Below are 20613 nucleotides of genomic sequence, written 5' to 3'. Positions count from 1 at the left end.
AGGAAGACAGCGCCTCACGGACTTCACTTCCTAATTAAGCGGCCAAAGCTGCCACAAAAACCGGACAAAGTCCAGAAAGTCGTCTCGACCCAAAGGAAGAGAACCTCTAAAAGGAATACGTCCTAAAAGGACACTTCCAAAGAGACCATGAAAGGCAAAACCGTAAGAACGGCGGTATGAAGGACCTATATCCTCCAAGCCTCCAACCCACAACGGGAAGGAACACTCTAGTTCCCGAAAAATTCAGAAATGACTGAGCATGTCGCCGCAGATCTCAACGGAGTTCCGGCCTACTAGACTGAAAGGCAAAAGTGGACTGAACCAATCCCCCATGCCCCTAAGCAACCACGGACCCTCAAGGCCTCTAAGGATGCTAGTTGAAGCTTGTAAAACAAGACAATCTCACAATCATATTGTGATCACTGGGTGCCCTCACCGGACCAACCGGACATAAAAAGGTGCCACGTGTCTGAACTAGGCCTCAAAGACAGAAGGATTTGTACCCAGTCAGGACCAGCCTGAAACCAAGGGCCCCAGCACTGTCAAGGCCATATAGAGTCTCCCCCGATGATGGAGGGATAAAGAACAGTTAGACAGACCTTTGTACACAGAGCGAACAAAATCGTGAGTATCAATTCCAAAGAGGAAAGTTCCCGAAGGAAACATCACACCACAACATGAGCTTTAAACCAAATAAAAATCATCCTCACCGGATGAAAATAAAAGATAAGGCAACCCGTAGGTTATCACCCAGGAAGAACGGACATACCCGCAGGACCAGCCCAACAGGGGTCCGAGACTTCCAAGTTCAGAACTGGAAAAGGATACACAAATAACAAAGACTATTAGAAGATTATTTCATTCCCTTATGTCTATGTATGCAAGCCAGAGTAAGACTGAGAATCCCCAGACCCATTAAGAGTGGGATCCTCCAGGAACGCCAAAAACGTGCCCAAAGGCACAACATACCTCCACCGGGTCAAAAGGAAGCACCGGCCCCAGAAGGCTGAACTGGAACAGGCGATCCCACGCCTGATGAGCCCCGGTTAATGAAACACGGACAATATCGTAAACACACTCCTGGGAGGTGCAGATGCGCCAGCGCCAAAGATATGGCCATGCGGAACCGAGTCATAACCTCCGGTGGGAACAGGACACACTCCCTAGAAAGGATAAGTAGCTTTTGGGTTACCTGCATGCGTAGTAAGAGTTGATGGTAGGGAACTCGTCTCATGAGAAATAGAATCCCCAGAGTACCCGATTCCCCGATCCTGAGGAACAGAGCACTCTAAAACAGCATTCGGAACATAACTGCTAGGCATGTATCACCCGGAAAAATTCATATTCTTCGCAAGAAGTAGAGTCTGAATCAGAGACATCTGTCTCCAAGAATCCTCCATAACTGGGACACTGCCGCCTCTAGAGAACCAGACACCAGCAGACCAGGATTTCTCCGTTGCCATACGGTCAGGAAAACGGAAATTGGGTCACAAGGTAAACCGTACAGACCATGCAAAAGCACGCCCGACCGAAAAGGCTGCGTCACTAGACATAGGCCGTTATGTTCCAAAACAGCCATGAGCCGAAGCAACACTACACAGTAGCAGACAGAATCACATAACAAACATGATTATAAACCCCCCTGTTCAATAATCACCCTCAGGAGATATTAACCCTTGATTCCTAGATACAAAAAGGAGCTTCACTGAGACCCTATGTTAAAGTTATCCCCAAAAGGTTGTAGCCCCTCTCGGATAAACAGTTGAAATTACAATAAATCCAGGATGAAAGTAAAATAAAACAATCTTACTGGAATCTACGCCGTGGAACAGGAACATGGCCCTTCAAGTGTGACAGATAGTAGCATTGCCTCTGCCATGGACTTGAGAAAAAAGCAGGCAGCGAAACGTGTTAACACCAATTGCTTGTGGAGCTGTTAATATGAGTCGGGATGGTTTTGCAGAAAGACTCCCCCTGCATCTCCGGACCCTAACTTTCACCCATGCTCTCACTGAGAGGCTGACAAAACTACTTAAAACTCCAGTCCCATGCAGAAGAGTACTACCCTCCATAAGAGACTATCGAAATCTTCTGACACTTCTCTGCCAACCTCCTGGGATGAAAGGCAAAGAATAACTGGGGGATGAAGGAAGTGGGAGGCCTCCTCCTGGTGGCCAGGTTCTAAATTCACATAAGCAATGCCAGCATCTGACGAATATAAATAAAATTATATAATCTATATCTAAAATAGTGAATGTTAAAAGTTAAAAATATAACATAAGCAAGTAAGGCTGATTAATGGCAGTAAAATATTAACTATCTGTTTGTCATCAACCTCAATAATCAGAATACTGTCGCTTCTAAACAGAGAGCATGCAAGCGTACATAAGAACAAGAAAATGGTTGTGTATGTTCAATAAAGCTCTAAATAAGAGGCAGAAAAAATAAGACAATACTTATACTGCATATGTCCGTGAACTACATGTAATTCTGCTGTGCACAGACTTAGATGTTGATAGATTCGAAGACAGAAGAGCAGAGAAATAAACCAAGTCCACTATCCGTGAAGGAGCGTCTAACTGCCGATTGTTCCGTAAGCAGTGATGTCAGGTCATCTGACTTGGTTACGTGATCTACTAGTTACCAAACGATACTTTGTATCCATCTGTGTACCCGTCTATGTAGAAAGAAAGTCTCTTGTATTAGAGTTGTTGATGGTGTATCTTCAGTTTTAGTTCTTTATGTCGTTTCGTTCTGTTTGGAATTTTGAAGTTTTGTTTGAAGTTTTGAAGTATTGAAGTAAATAAACAACAGTGATCTTTTGACAAATTCTGCTAATGAAAGATCGATCAAGAATTATTCATATGGTTTGTTCGAGGGGATTTAAAACAAACGATGAACCTGAAACGTCTGACTCAGAATCGTCATAGATACAGCACATTAACACAGGAATTATTCATATGTCTAAACTCTATAAATGTGTTAGAGATAGAGATGAACCTGTATATGTGACAGTGAATGCAAAAGTGAGTGGGGCCCACCGATAGTAAGCAAATTCGCTTACTATATATATTGCACACAAACATTATAAGGGCTCAAAGAGATGAGGTCTCAGGTGTAAGAAAAAAAAAGGCAGGCAAAGGGCTTCAACATAAAGATACAGACATATACATGTCTATAGATCTATATGTATGTATTAGCGCTGGGCGATATGGGGGGGGGGAATCACGATTGCAATTTAATCACGATTTTCTTCATAAATGGAAAGAGTCCACAGCTGCATTCATTACTTATGACAGAGCAGGAGCGAGCTGCACTTAGTGTAATGGCGTGGTCGTGCCGGGCTGTGACTAGACAGCTGGCCAGATGCGCTCTGTGATAAAAACAGACCCGCTCAGTAGAGCACAGAGAGCAGGTCTGAAAAGCAATCTTTTTTAATATAAATTCACAGGCACTATTAGGTTGAATAAAGCTAGCGCTAATATAATGTTATATAATTCTGCACTATGTACAGAATTATATAACATTAATTTATAGGTTTACTGGCCAGTTAACTATCCTGCATACCACTGTGTTTACTTAGGCTTGTCAAAAGCATATACTCCAGTATCAAAACTTTGAGTATAAGTGGCTATACCACAGACTAAATCAGTTATTTCAAATGCTGAAATAGGAGTAAAGGAGCTACTTGTAACCAATGTAATATACTCTAGCAGGTAAAAGGGATCATTGGGAATAATTTAAAGAGGAGAAAATTTTGGGGTGAATTGTCCCTTTAACAAGAGCCTACATCCTCTCTTGTCAGGCCTTATTAAATTATCTATCTCAATTTGTATTGTAAATTTTGTCTACACCTATGCACACAAACATTTTCCAAAGGAACTTCCCCAGAACTTTTTTAGTGGGTGCACCTCCCAGCTGATTTTAATGACTACCTGCTAAAATGTTAGCCAATATTAAGTTAACATTGGCTAATAGTAAAAATTTTAGATTTTTATTGAACAAATTACCATTAAATAAATGTTAAAGGGACAGTCAAGTCTAAAAAAACTTTCATGATTTAAATAGGGAATGTAATTTTCAACAACTTTTCAATTTACTTTTATAACCAATTTTGCTTTGTTCTCTTGACATTCTTAGTTGAAAGCAAATTCTAGGAGGTTCATATGGTATTTTCTTAGACCTTGAAGACTGCCTCTAATCTGAATGCATTTTGACCACAAGAGGGCATTAGTTCATGTGTTTCATATAGATAACATTGAGTTCATGCACGTGAAGTTACCCTGGAGTGAGCACTGACTGGCTAAAAAGCAATAGTTAATAAAGGGATTATCTTTCTTTTTAAACAACAAAAATTCTGGTGTTGACTGTCCCTTTAAATTATGTGCTTTAGATAGCAGAAAATTATGTAATTTTAGAAAATATTACACTGTCCCCACCCGCCTACTTAATAATGCCACCTGGCTGGAAAACTTTCCTGTGGAGAACACAGTTTTTTATTGATTGTTTAAGTAAATATTCAGTCTTCTTATAAATTGATTTAAGTGAACAAAAGTATTGCATTTCTCTTATTATTCTTGTGGCTGCAAATACAGGACCAGTATTCAGAACCTTTATTTCATCCTGGTTTAAAAGAATATTATTTAAAGTATTATTTCCCTTTGTTGCATATGTTATCAGAGGGGATTTTAAAATATATTTTAGTTTTTTGTAAAACCAATGTCCTTGTACTGTGTAAAAAAAACATTATTTGTTGTATTGCCTGTAAGGTGAAAAACTGCAAACAAGACTTAAAGCACAGCTACACTATCTGTTAGCTTTACAATAATAATGAATAGCTTCAACTTGAACTTTATTGATTCAAAAAATAGTTTAATTTTTTTCTTTCCCTTAAATCAAAAGTACTGTTATTAATTATATTGTCCTCTGTTATATTTATTATCTAGACATGTATGTAATTAGCTAAATTTAGTGACTTCTTCAACAGAACAGCAACTGCATTACTACAGTTCTCACAATACTGCTTTAAACATCAATAGAAGCAAGACACAAGACTTTAGCACCTTTAAATACACTGCTTCACAAACTACACTATGCAGCACCTATTGTTACAAGAGAAGCTCTTAGAAGAAATCTCTCTCACCTTTTTATTATAACTCTGGAATGTTAGCTGGAAGAATTTAAAATTTCATGTAAACTAATGATTCTTGTCAAGCGTGTCTTGACATGCTAAGGTGTTACATTACCTGGCTTGGGGTGTCACAATGAATTAGTGCTAAAGGTGATGCTCGAGAAAATTCAAAAATTAAGTTGAAAAGCATCACAATGTACTTACTATGGGCTAGATTACGAGTGGAGTGCAATTTTTTATCTTCGCTAGACGGAGGCTTTTTGCGCTTCGGGTTGCGCTCATATTATGAGTTAAAAATTATAAGTTCTCAGCTTCCCCCACATTATATCAACACTGCACAAGCATTAGTTAATACTTTTATCTGGGCACATAAAAACCCCAGAATAGCAAAGGCTACACTTTATAGAACTCGTGACAGAGTGGGGCTTGGAGTGCCCAATCTCTTATTTTATCAGTAAGCGGCACGATTAACTAGAGTGATAGACTGGTGCAAAAACACACAAGATAAGGAATGGGTGAAATTAGAACACGATCTAGCTGGTTCAAAAAGTCTAGGGTCACAGTGTTGGACATACAGGCATCATAGGAACATACTACCACTCCCCCCTACATTAGTGAGAGACACACTTAACTTGGGACTGCCTCACTAGATCCCGGAAAGGTATATCTACAATTCCTTTGCCACTTACTACCCTGTTTCATAACAACGACTTCTCTCCTTAACAGCATATGTGGGCGGAAGGTTCATATAATATCGCAGCAGGCTTACCATGCTTTTCAGTAATGGAAAAGGGTGCTATCTTGCCAAAAACATCTTTAACAGATAAAAATATCCTATACTTGAATAGATGGTTTGAATATCTCCAACTGTCCTATTTCATTACGCATCATAGAGATAAGGCTAACCTAGTCAGGAGTCTAAACCCTTTTGAATTATTATGTTGGTCCACGCAGACAACGAAAGGCACACTCTCAGCGACATACAAAATTTTGATAGCTACACACGCCAAAAAACCTCCCATCATACACCAGAGTTTGGGAATCAGAATTGGGCTTCAGTGTCCCTTCTGAAACTTGGGACACCATTTTTCAACAAATGGGTAAAGCACCTTCTTCAATGAGCATCACAGAGACAAATATGAAACTTTTGGGAAGGTGGTATCTACACCCAAGCAGATTGGCTAAGATCCATGGTCACTCTGACCCCCTGTGCTGGAGGGATTGTTAACAAGTTGGCACGCTATACCATATTTGGTGGGGCTGCCCTATACTTCAACCCTTCTGGCAGGACATACATAAAGAAATCCAGACAGCTCTCTCACATAAGATTCCTTACGACCCCCTGACACTATTATTCAACAAGCCATCCAAGATTAAATGCAAGTATAAGTCTACGTTATTATATATTATGCTTAGCAGCGCTAAGCAATTAGTCCCAAGATTTTGGAAGCAACGAACGATCCCGTCTAAAAAGGACTGGACACAGAATGTTACGCTCCTCTTGTCCTTAGAAAGATACCACTATCTTAAAACTAATAGGCTTGATTTTTACTGTGCAATGTCGCTATATTGGGAAACACACATCCACACAGATGACACGATTTCTCCTCATATAAATAACCCTATCACAACTCTGCCACATTAAAACTAACAATTAGAGGTGAAAGGTTACTTCGGCTGTGTTCTGAACCTGAGTCTTATGTTATATTATGTTATATTATGTCATAGTATATTATGTAATACATTCTATTACGATTTTCATATTGTAAACTTAATTCTGTATGCTGACATTACATTTGTCCGAGATACGTAACGTAGTTTTTGTTGCTATTAAGATTGTTGTTTTGTTCTGAAAAAGAGAAAATCCACAAGCTTTGATTCTTTAGAAAGCTCCCCTTATTCAGGATATTCAGGATATTGTGGACTATAGTGTCTTAGTATTTGGACAGTTATGTCACAATTTTCCTTTTTACGTTGTCCTTAATATTTATCTGTATTGATGCACATGTCAGAATGGCTTTAATGTATGTAAACAATTTTCTTTTTCGTCAATAAAGCTTGTTTGGAAAAAAAAAGAAAAAAAAAAAGATAAGTTTGCGAGTGAGCGTAACCGGACATGCAAAAAGCCTCCATCTAGTGAAGTCGGGATCGTGTTAACGTACTCCCTCATAGACTTAAAACTGAAAAAAATAATAAAAAAAAAATAAAAAACATAATTTATATCTTACCTGAGAAATTAATTTCTTTCATGGTGGCGAGAGTCTACGAGCTGTTATGTATGGGATACACATTCCTACCAGGAGGAGGTAAAGTTTCCCAAACCTCAAAAGCCTATTAAAAAAAAAACTAAAATCACAAATACTTTAGTTTGATTTATAGCCAATTGGTGAGGTGTTCAGAAGGAGTAAAAGCCAATAACGAGGAGCAGGAAAAAAGATGTGCTTAACAAAACAACCCCAAACGGGTGGGGCTTGTGGACTCTCACCACCATGAAAGAAATTAATTTAATCAGGTAAGATATAAATAATGTTTTCTTTCCTATAGATGGCAAGAGTCCATGAGCTTTAACTTATGGGATAAAATATCCAAGATGCGGAAGTCCACGAGTAACGATAAAGGGAGGGATAAAATAAAAACAACTTATTTTCGCTGAGAAATTAAATCCATAACCCAAAAATAATCTCTTTTATGACAAAAACTCAATATATAGACACAATTACCAAACTGAGGAAACTGCCTGAAGGACCTTTCTACCATAGGCTGCTTCTGAAGAAGCAAAAACATCAAAATGGTAAAATTTGGTAAAAGGTATGCAGAGAAGACCAAGTGGCAGCTTTGCAAAAAGGAGGCTAAAGAAATAGCAGAGGCCTTCTGGCCTTTCTTAGAACCTGAAAAAAGTACAAACAAAATAAAAGTTTGTCTGAAATCCTTAGTAGCATCAACATAATATTTCAATGGTCTAACAACATCCAAAGAATGTAAAGATTTTTCAGTAAATATGAGGAAAAGTAGCCCTCCTCAAAGAAGTTCCCTAAGTATATATAATGGAATAGTGTCTCTATAAATATCTTATGTGGGTGATTAGTTTCTGCATACGGAAGTCTGGTTAGAAGTTAACAAAAAATATAGTGTGTATATATATATATATATATATATATATATATATATATATATATATATATATATATATATATATATATATATATATATATTAGGGCTGGGCGATGTGGGCAAAAAATGAAAATCACGATTTTGGACCCAAAAAATTAATTTAAGACTAGAGAATCTTAATGTACATACAGTGGATATAAAATGTCTACACACCCCTGAATAGCTCATCCCTCCGTGAAGGATTTTACTTTCTATTCCCATCCACATAAAGTCTATTCGAGGATAGATTATTTACTTGTAGATGTCACCAGCCTAGACCTAGTCCGACACACAGACATTTCCCCTATAACGTGGTCAGACCACGCTGTAATTAGTTGCACCCTCAGATGGCCCACTTCACAGAGGTCTGATAAGACCTGGAGACTAGATGAGTCACTTCTGAAGGACCCACTTATTTGCACACAACTGACGGCCTCCCTGGACGATTATTTTGAGCTAAATTGCACTGAGGACGTAGGACCGCACTCAATATGGGAGGCACACAAGTGTGTGATTAGGGGGGAGCTTATAGCCTTGAAAGCAACAAGGAATAAGCAAAGAACCCAATTTCTATCAACACTGTTGGAAGACATTAAAAAAATACAAGACATACATAAAAGATTCCCCGGTAGTCAATCAATACTAGAAAGCCTACAACATAAGAGAGATCAGCTTAATACGCTCCTGGGCACCGAAACCAAAAGGTTAGCACTGTTTCTTAGAAAGACATTTTACGAAGGCCACAATAAGCAGGGAAAACTTTTAGCTAGACACCTAAAACAACGAACCAATAGACGCTATATTATGACAATAAAAGACAAAGAGGGGAGAAATTGGAAATCATCTAGAGACATAGTAGATAAATTTAGAACTTATTACGATAGCCTATATAACTTGGAGAGGGCCCATCCCCCCCCCTTCTGAGCAGGATATTTCTATCTATCTCTCACAGCTACATCTCCCCTCCCTCACTGAGGAACAGCAAGCCAAACTGGACTCCCCGTTATCCCTTAAGGAGGTGAAGGAAGCTATATCTTCCTTCCCCGCGGGAAAAGCCCCAGGACCTGATGGCTTTGGAAACGCTTATTATTCCAAATTTAAGAATATACTAGCCCCTCATTTATTGTCCTACTTTCAAGATATAGATAAAGATAAATATTTTCCCCTGAATCCTTACGGGCACATATTACAGTCATCCCGAAACCAGGCAAACCGACAGACCAGATTCCCAATTACCGACCAATATCCCTTCTCAATTCGGACATTAAAATATTTGCGAAAATTCTAGCGACTAGACTTAATTCGGTCCTTCCCTTACTTGTTCATCCAGATCAGGTGGGCTTCATCCCTAATAGAGAGGCCAAGGACAATACAGTACGCAATCTACATCTAATGTGGCATTCCAAGTCTGTGGGGATCCCAACAGTGTGGCTCTCCACGGATGCGGAAAAAGCCTTTGACCGTGTAAATTGGTCCTTCTTAAAAATGACATTACAATCTTTTGGCCTAGGGAACACCATGCTACACAGGATATTTGCCCTTTATGCCCAGCCAAGCACCTGCATAACACTTAATGGTATCCTGTCACAGCCTTTCCAAATTTCCAATGGCATGCGACAGGGATGTCCCCTTTCCCCTTTACTGTTTGTCTGTTTCCTGGAAACGTTGGCCACCAAAATCAGACTTAACAAAGACATCACAGGGGTGCGGGTGGGGAGGGGAGAGTACAAGATGTCCCTCTTTGCGGATGACATTCTCTTCTCCCTCACCAGACCGATGAAGCCATACCTTTTTTGTTGGTTGAACTTGACATTTTCAACAAACTAACAAATTTTTTGATAAACCAATCTAAATCCGAAATACTAGGAGTCTCCCTCCCACCAGGGATGGCTCCCAAGATTAAAACATTATGCCCCTTTAGATGGTGTGTTAATTCTATAAAATACCTTGGCATTCAACTAGCTGAAGAAACAGACTTGATTTTTCAACTGAACTATATTCCGATTCGTAGGGCTCTAACCAGAGATCTATCCTCCTGGTGCTCTAAGCGCTTATCATGGCTCGGGAGGATAAATACTATCAAAATGAACGCCTTCCCTAGATTGTTATATGTCTTGCAGACTCTCCCCATCCCTCTCCCACCCAAATATACATCTCAGATACAACAACTGTTCCACTCGTTCATATGGAAAGGTAAACAGCCCAGAATTAATAAAATAACCATGATGCATACTAGGGAACAGGGAGGACTGGGAGTCCCAAATGTAAAATCATACAGAACAGCTATCTTTATGCAACGCATATTGGACTGGAGGGTACACAGGACTCAAAAACTATGGGTTGAACTTGAACAAAACTTAAACCTAGACATAAATTTACCCACATTGTGCTGGCACCCTAACTTTAAAACGTTAACTAAGCTCATCACCAACCCTATAACTAAAGAGACCACACAGCAGTGGGCTCTGGCGAATGGGATGAACCCATATATCTCATCAAACCCCTCCCCTTTAACTTCTTTGACCCACAACACCGAATTTTCAATAACAGTCCTGGGAGGTACTAGAGGACTAGATGGTAGAACTATAGAACTGGAGATTCATCAAATATCCATTAACGAACACCTTATGGCCCAAAAGCAAATACTAGAACAAGGACACACTTGGTTTCACAACTGGTTTAACTATAGACGAGTTTATCACTATATAATGACCCACAAACACAATAACAATATGTTGAGACCCCTCACAATTTTGGAGAAATTGTTTACTGGTGACCACCAGAGGAAACACACCTTGTCCAAAATTCAAGCCATCTTAACACAACCCCCATTGGGTAATCTACCCAATTCAATCGAAACTTGGGAAAGGGAACTAGGCACAATTGTATTACCCCAGACCGCAGTCAACATTTTCAAAAACACAAAATCTTACTCGTCTTCAGCATCCATAGTTGAGCTAAACTATAAAATACTCCACAATTGGTATCTCACCCCAAAGCGTATCCATAAATTATATCCTCAAGCTAGTAATAGGTGTTGGAGATGCGGCCATGTGGGTAGTGGTATGGGCCACATGTGGTGGTGGTGTAATGAAATAAACAGGTATTGGAGACATTGTATAGAAGACATGGAGGATGTCCTTGAACTACAGATACCATTAGATCCCCTAATATTCTTGCTTAATAAATCTATTAAACTCCCATCCAAAGCTCATAGAATTCTATTTCAAATAATGATAAACGGTGTGAAATCCACTATAGCCAAACATTGGAAGGCCAGTGTAGCCCTAGACCTAAACATATGGAGAAATAGAGTCACAGAGTTAATAGAGCTCGAAGAATATGGTTCCTATAAAAACGACACAAGAGACCCTTATATAACAGCCCAGACCATCTGGGAACAATATAGATTAAAATCACAGAAACTGATAGGAAACTGATGAGAAGTACTTAGACCCTAATCAGACATTGAGCAACAGGAGACCATATTAAACTCTCTACTTCAGTAGACGATAACAGTTTGAATGTTTGAAATTGACATGTATTCAGTTAGATTGTTTAACAGTTAAAAACCATAATCTGTGCCCCTTTAGGGACTCAGATAATTAGCTAATTTGTTAAGAAAAATTTTGAGAAATATATTTGCACTACTCATATTTGTTTTCATGTATCTATCTTGATATAATGTTTATTTGAACTGGAAATGTAACATGTAATTCATATGATATTTTCTCAATAAAAAGAAATTGGATTAAAATGTCTACACACCCCTGTTTAAATGTCAGGTTTCTGTGATGTAAAAAAATGAGACAAAGATAAATCATTTCAGAACTTCTTCCACCTTTAATGTGACCTATAAACTGTACAAACAACTGAAACAAACTGTAACAAACTGAAATATTTTAGGTGGAGGGAAGTAAAAATAATAATAAAAAAAAAAAATATGGTTGCATAATAATAAGATTTTATTACAGCACTCAGTCTTTTTGGGTATGAGTCTATCAGCATGGCACATCTTGACTTGGCAAGATTTGCCCACTCTTCTTTGCAAAAAGACTCCAAATCTGTCAGATTGCGAGGGTATCTCCTGCGCACAGCCCTCTTCAGATCACCCCACAGATTTTCGATCGGATTCAGGTCTGGGCTCTGGCAGGGCCATTCCAAAACTTTAATATTCTTCTGGTGAAGTCATTCCTTTGTTGATTTGGATGTATGCTTTGGGTCATTGTCATAATGAAATATGAAGTTCCTCTTCATGTTCAGCTTTCTAGCAGAAGCCTGAAGGTTTTGTGCCAATATTGACTGGTATTTGGAACTGTTCATAATTCCCTCTACCTTGACTAAAGCCCCAGTTCCAGCTGACGAAAAACAGCCCCAAAGCATGATGGCTGACACCACCATGCTTCACTGTGGGTATGGTGTTCTTTTGGTGATGTGCAGTGTTGTTTGCACCAAACATATCTTTTGGAAATATGGCCAAAAAAGGAAATTTATGCTTACCTGATAAATTATTTTTTTCTAAGATATGACGAGTCCACGGATTTCATCCTTACTTGTGGGATTTATTCTCCTGCTAACAGGAAGTGGCAAAGAGCACCACAGCAGAGCTGTATATATAGCTCCTCCCTTCCCTCCACCCCCAGTCATTCGACCGAAGGTTAGGAAGAGAAAGGAAAAGCTAAAGGTGCAGAGGTGACTAAAGTTATAAAAGATAAATATAATCTAATCCTGTCTTAAAAATAACAGGGTGGGCCGTGGACTCGTCATATCGTAGAAGAAATTAATTTATCAGGTAAGCATAAATTTCCTTTTCTTCTATAAGATATGACAAGTCCACGGATTTCATCCTTACTTGTGAGATACAATATCAAAGCTACAGGACACGGATGAAAGGGAGGGACAAGACAGGAACCTAAACGGAAGGCACCACTGCTTGAAGAACCTTTCTCACAAAAACAGCCTCAGAAGAAGCAAAAGTATCAAATTTGGAAAATTTGGAAAAAGTATGAAGAGACGACGAAGTTGCAGACTTGCAAATCTGTTCAACAGCAGCATCATTTTTAAAAGCCCATGAGGAAGCCACAGCCCTAGTAGAATGAGCCGTAATTCTTTCAGGAGGCTGCTGTCCAGCAGTCTCATATGCCAGACGGATGATACTCTTCAGCCAAAAAGAAAGAGAGGTAGCCGTAGCTTTCTGACCCCTACGCTTTCCAGAATAAACAATGAATAATGAAGATGATTGACGGAAATCCTTAGTCGCCTGCAAGTAAAACTTCAAGGCACGGACCACGTCCAGGTTATGCAACTTACGCTCCGCCTTAGAAGAAGGATTATTACATAATGAAGGAACAACAATTTCCTGATTAATATTCTTATTAGAAACAAGTGTATAAAAGCAAAAAAGGGGGAAAAATTAACAAAGTTCCTATATATCCCCAAGTTATTCAAAATTATCATACACAGGCAAAAGAATTCTGGCTATGTATTATAGGGAGTCAATCCCATATAAGTATGGGGGGGTGCTCGCTATCCTATGATATATGACAAAAAGAAAGAGAGAAATGGATAGTTCAGAGCACTTAGTTAGTACTATATAATTCAAGCAAGACAGTGTAAACCAACAGTGAGGTTTGGTTGGAGTCGGTTAATAAATAAAACTTAACATTTAATAAGTAGTTATTTAAAATTATCAAGGTACACTTGCTAGTGTGTGTATATAAAAACAAGTAAAATTGGCATGAAACAAAGGGAAAGCATGCATGCCCAGGTATCAACCATAAAGTGCGTTGTAGAAAGTAATGTGGGTGTATCTGGCAGGGAAGCACCCACAAATGCTCACGGATTGCACTGAATAACTAATCTAAAAAGAGTATTGACCTCAAAACAAGTAACTTATCACTAGTGCAATACTGGAGCGGTGCAAGCTCTGTCAGAGTCCCAGCTGAGAACCAACAGTATATATAACGATAGGAGAGTCTGATATGAATTCACTATATCACCTAATAGAGTCCTAATATCAATATAACCATAGGGTTAACAACCACACATAGGGCAAAAAGGAGCTTTCAGAACAAGTGCTTGATCCTGAACATCTCTCGCCCAACTCACTTGGCCTGAGCAAAATTCCCTTCCTGCTTTGTGGAGGAAGAGGAAGAAGAGGATACTCCTTTAAAATTCCGAAAGGAACGAAAATTATTTTGTTTACCTCTCATCTTAGCAGACTTATCCTGAGGTAGAGCGTGACCTTTACCTCCAGTAATGTCAGAGATAATTTCCTTCAATTCCGGCCCAAATAGGGTCTTAACCTTGAAAGGAATAGCCAAGAGCTTGGACTTAGATGACACATCAGCAGACCACGATTTTAACCATAACGCCCTATGCGCTAGAATGGCAAATCCTTCATTCTTAGCCGCCAATTTAGCAATTTGAAAGGCGGCATCTGTGATAAAAGAATTAGCTAGCTTGAAAGCCTTAATTCTATCTAAAATGTCCTCTAAAGGGGTTTCAACTTTCAGAGACTCTTCTAGAGCATCAAATCAGAAAGCCGCTGCAGTAGTCACTGGAACAATGCAAGCAGTTGGTTGTAAAAGGAAACCCTGATGAATAAATAACTTCTTTAGAAGACCCTCTAATTTTTTATCCATAGGGTCTTTGAAAGCACAACCGTCCTCAATAGGAATACTTGTACGTTTAGCCAGGGTAGATATAGCTCCCTCCACCTTAGGGACAGTCTGCCAAGAGTCCCGAACGGTGTCTGAAATGGGATACATTTTCTTAAAATTAGGAGTGGGAGAAAACGGTATACCCGGTCTGTCCTACTCCTTCTTAATAATCTTCGAAATTCTCTTAGGAACCGGTAAAACATCAGTGTAAGTGGATACTTCTAGATATTTGTCCATTTTACACAATTTCTCTGGTGGTACCATAATAGGGTCACAGTCATCCAGAGTCGCTAATACCTCCCGAAGTAACAGGCGGAGGTGTTCTAACTTAAATTTAAAAGACATGGCGTCTGAATCTGTCTGAGGTAACATACTTCCTGGGTCCAAAAGTTCTACCTCAGACAAAAGTTCCCTGACCCCCAACTCAGAGCCCTGTGAGGGTACATCGGAAATAGCCAACTAAGCGTCAGAGGACTCAGTATTCACATTAAATCCTGTCCTACTGCGTTTACCCTTTAACACTGGTAATTTAGATAATACCTCTGTAAGGGTAGTTGACATAACTGCAGCCATATCCTGCAGAGTAAAAGAATTAGACGCATTTGAGGAACTATGCGTTGCTTGGGTGGGCGTTAATGGTTGTGACACTTGGGGAGAATTAGACGACACATCCTGATTCTCTTCAGACTGAGAATCATCTTTAGGCATACTTTCTTTACATAAAATATGCTTTTTACATAGTAAGGCCCTTTCAGTACAAGAGGTACACAAAGTAAGAGGGGGTTCCACAATGGCTTCTAAACACATAGAACAAGGAGTTTCCTCAAGTTCAGACATGTTAAACAGACTAGCAATAGCCACAATAGTCGTAATTAACCTTTAATAGTGAATTAAATAAATTTCAGAAAAATATGTACTGCGCCTTTAAATATTAAAAGCGCAACAATTTTACTGTGCAGCACTAAAAAACGATTTGTACTAAATAATCAAACAAATCAGTTCAAATTGTCCAAAAATTATTTCAGCAATGGAGCAAAGCTAAATCACCCTGAAAAAAACTTTTTATATATGGCAAAAAACTTTAAACAAGGATAACAGCCCCTGCACCTCGCCACAGCTCTGCTGTGGCGCCTATCTGCCCCCCAGGTACTGCGGATTGAATCAACAACGATCCGGTGATTAATTATCCACTTATGGCCCCAGCGGAGCTAATGTCTGCTGCCTTCTAGTCAGGAGAAACTGCGCATCTGAGCGCATGAAATAGGCTCCGCCCACCACGGGCATCTTGTTCACAGTCTGTCTAACCGTATGGAAAGCGGTTTACATAGCCATGTGGTCCCCAAGTTTACTTTAAAAACACAGTCGATATGCCTGCCTGCTGCCCAAACATAGTAAAAACACAGCAGCCTCTCCCAGTGTCAAGCCCTTAATAAACATACATACCAAAATGATTATTATGTATGCACCAGTAAGATCAGTAACCCATAGTCCCTATATGTCTACTGCTTACCCCTTCCCCTGCAGGAAATAATGTCAGCCATTTCTGAAATAACCGGTCTCCTCAGAAAATAAAAGACTGAACATACCTCAATGCTGCTTGTAGCATGACACACTGAAGATTTCTCTTGCACTACCTTGAGAACTCTGTTGGAACCAGAATGGATCTTAGTAACATCTGCTAAGATCATCAACCTCTTGGGAGAAAAAAGGATCTCTTCATTCCTCTTGGGAATCCAGACTGATAATTTCTCCCCGAGGAAAAAATAGTACACACGGGTAACATTTTAAAACAAAAAATATCTTGATTGAAGAAACTAAAACTAACACCTCACTTTACCTCTTCCTATTACTAACACAGGCAAAGAGAATGACTGGGGGTGGAGGGAAGGGAGGAGCTATATATACAGCTCTGCTGTGGTGCTCTTTGCCACTTCCTGTTAGCAGGAGGATAAATCCCACAAGTAAGGATGAAATCCGTGGACTCGTGATATCTTGTAGAAGAAAGTTCAACCTTGGTTTCATCAGGTCATAACACCTTTTCACGCATGCTTTTGGGAGACTTCAGATGTGTTTTTGCAAATTTAGCCAGGCTTGGATGTTTTTCTTGGTAAGAAAAGGCTTCAGTCTTGCCACTCTACCCCATAGCCCAGACACATGAAGAATACGGGAGATTGTTGTCACATGTACCACACAGCCAGTACTTGCTAGATATTCCTGCAGCTTCTTTAATATTGTTGTAGACCTCTTGGCAGCCTCCCAGACCAGTTTTCTTCTCATCAATTTTGGAGGGACGTCCAGTTCTTGGTAATGTCACTGTTGCGCCATATTTTCTCCACTTGATGATGACTGTCTTCACTGTGTTCCATGGTATATCTAATGCCTTGGAAATTCCTTTGTACCCTTCTCCTGACTGATACCGTTTAACAATGAGATCCCTCTGATGCTTTGGGAGATCTCTGCGGACCATGGCTTTTGCTGTAGGATTCAACTAAGAAAATGTCAGGAAAGACCTACTAGAACAGCTGATCTTAATTTGGAGTTAATCAGATGCACTTTAAATGATGGCAGGTGTGTACTGACTCCTATTTAACATGATTTTGAATGTGGTTGCTTAATTCTGAACACAACTACATCTTCAGCTATAAGAGGGTGTGCACATTTATGCAACCACATTATTTTAGTTTTTTTTTGTTTACTTACCTCCTCCTAAAATATTTTAGTTTGTTTTTCAATTGAAAGTGGAAAAGGTTCTGAAATGATTTATCTTTGTCTCATTTATTTACATCACAGAAACCTGACATTTTAACAGGAGTGTGTAGACTTTTTATATCCACTGTGTGTATATATATATATATATATATATATATATAAACACACATACATACAATATGTGTGGTGTGTGTATATATATATATATATATATATATATAATATATTTATTTTTTCTTTTTTTAAACATTTTATCTTGACTGAAAACGAGCCCTGCTCCTGTCCAGGAATCCAATACAGGCATATAGCAGTAGGGGTGGGGGCTGCTCCTTTGAGAAATGCTGTGTCTTGCTGATATCAAATACATTGTTGATGCAGTTAACCCAGCAGCTAGCTAGCAGAGGGGACTGCAGTTTTAGGCTTTTTGGCAGCCGTGGGGTTAACTGCATTTGCTTTGTATTTGAGCCGCTTCTCAGAGAGCAGAAGATTGTGTGGGAGGTTCCATAATGTTACATACCCTAAGTTTCAGACTGCAGACGTCCCTAGGGGGAAATATAAGTAAGTGGCTTTCCCTCCTCTTCACATCTCCTACATGGGCTCTGCTTTTAGACTTCTATAGATTGATCAGCTGCTACTGAGATCACAAACAGAAAGTGAAAAGTAAAACAGCCATTTTACAAATGTGTACTAAAAGCAACCACATATTTCACAGTCATACTTACGTCCTCAACAGAATAAAGGTGATTGTTTATTTCACTATTATCCTGTATTTCCTGGGTCAGACCAATTCTGGATCAGGATGGAGGTGGATTCTTGTGGCGGTGTTTCGCTGAATGAATCTTAGTTCCTGCTCTAGGGCTCCCCCTGTGATGGTGTCTTGTCTGGGCCAAAAAGGTGTGAATTTCCAAATAGTACTGTATCCTAGCAACATGTTTCAGCTGTCTAAGCAGCTTTTGTCAAGCTGGATACTTAGTGTGGAGAGGGGTGTTTTACACTATTTTTAATTAGGAACCTAATTAGGGAAAGAGTCATGGACACTGAATCTATTTGGAACCCTAAAAAGGTAACCTTTGTCTGAGGAATCAAGGAACTTTTGGGTTAATTGATCCTCCAACTATGTCTTTGGAGAAATAACAATAGTTGTGTGAGATTCTGCTAAATGAGAAGATGGAGCTAGTACCAAGATATCGTCCAGGTAAGGAATTACTGCAAAACCCTGAGCACTGATTACAGATAAAAGGGCACTGAGAACCTTGGTAAATATTCTTAGCTGTAGTTAGACCAAACGGAGGAGCAACAAACTGATAATGATGAATACAGAGCTCAGAGGAGAGGGGAACTCACACCAACCACCCAGCAGCATAACTACTACTAAAGGTAGCGACCGAAGATAAATCCCCCTTAAAATTGAAACATATTTATATTCCTCTGAGCTTTCTCAGCCTGTTTGCTTAGCAGACTGAATATATGTGCTAAATAAGATAGCACAAAGCTGGCCAAGGGCATTCTGAATGGATTCCACTATGAAACACATATGACCCCAAAAAACTTTTAACCTAATACTGAGAAAGTTATCAGTAGAAAATGTCAATCATGTCCTGGAGTAAAAGTCAAATAAGTACACAGGAAGTTTCATGCACTAAATATCAAAAAAGAATATCGTTATCTTTTTTAAATAAAATGGATAATGATCAACTTAAAGCTGAATACTCCATTATGTCCTTAGTGACTGAAGAGAGGAACTACAGGGTTCTAACCAGAAAACCCTAAAATAAAACAACAAACTATCTTGCACATCTTCATTCTTCCCCTACCTCCAGCTGAGGCAAATACAAGACTGATTAGTATAGAGGTGGGAGGGTTTATATAGAGCCCTGAGGTTTGGGAATCTTTGCCTTCTCCTAGTGGTGGTAATTCCCAAGGGTAATGGATTGTAGACTCACCTATATGAAAGAAAGAGACTCATCCAGTATTTTAAAAGGTAAGCTGCATAAAAGCAAATGAAACATGGTGTATTTTAGCTTTACAAAAGGTAATTTTTTTTAAAGGATACAGAGGAAGATTACTTATGTCCTCTCACCATTTATGACTAAACACCGCATTCATGTTTTTAAGCATGCTTTCTTGTCCATTTACCTTGCTCATCAGCAGCTGCCCCCTCTGCCACCGCCTTTGTACTATTGAAGCAAAAAGTCTTTATGCAGTTAAGCTTTAACACTGAAGCATTTGATTTCATTTTCTCCACTTTCTTGGCTATCTTATCCATGGCTATGACTTCTCCCTGAAAATAAAGATATCTTGCTTGTCATTTAATTATAATTAAGTTAAATTCAACAAACATAAGACCATTTATAAATATTATAGCTGTGTATCTAAATGATAAGAGACTGTATTTTGTATGAAAAGTAAATTTATGCTTACCTGATAAATTAATTTCTTTTACGATATGACGAGTCCACGGATTTCATCCTTACTTGTGGGGTATTAACCTCCTGCTAACAGGAAGTGGCAAAGAGCACCACAGCAGAGCTTTATATATAGCCCCTCCCTTCCCCTCCACCCTCAGTCATTCGGCCGAAGGTATAGGAAGAGAAAAAGGAAAGGCTAAAAGGTGCAGAGGTGACTGAAGTTTACAAAAAATATAAAGAAAAACTGTCTTAAAAAGAACAGGGTGGGCCGTGGACTTGTCATATCGTAAAAGAAATTAATTTATCAGGTAATAAATTTACTTTTCTTTTACAAAAATATGACAAGTCCACGGATTTCATTCTTACTTGTGGGATACCAATACCAAAGCAAAAGGACACGGATGAAAGGGAGGGACAAGGCAGGAACCTAAACAGAAGGCACCACTGCATGAAGAATCTTTCTCCCAAAAATAGCATCAGAAGAAGCAAAAGTATCAATTTGTAAAATTTGGAAAAAGTGTGAAGGGACGACCAATTCGCAGCCTTACAAATC

The 20613-nt window shown here is 39.1% G+C and overlaps 1 protein-coding gene across 4 annotated transcripts in view; it reads right to left on the bottom strand.

Annotated features, from left to right (window-relative positions):
* The window catches only part of NSUN6 (NOP2/Sun RNA methyltransferase 6), a 391580-nt gene that overhangs the window by 102218 nt on the left and 268749 nt on the right, over nt 1-20613 (bottom strand). For all 4 annotated transcript variants that reach the window (XM_053713964.1, XM_053713965.1, XM_053713966.1 and 1 more), the window contains one exon: nt 19789-19933. In XM_053713964.1, the coding sequence (XP_053569939.1) occupies nt 19789-19933 (145 nt within the window). The remainder of the gene's footprint in view (nt 1-19788; nt 19934-20613) is intronic.

This window comes from Bombina bombina, chromosome 5 (assembly GCF_027579735.1).
Source record: "Bombina bombina isolate aBomBom1 chromosome 5, aBomBom1.pri, whole genome shotgun sequence".
Classification (NCBI taxonomy): Eukaryota; Metazoa; Chordata; class Amphibia; order Anura; family Bombinatoridae; genus Bombina; species Bombina bombina.
The sequence above is the reverse complement of the archived record's forward strand: the minus strand, read 5'-3'. Positions and strand labels throughout refer to the sequence as shown.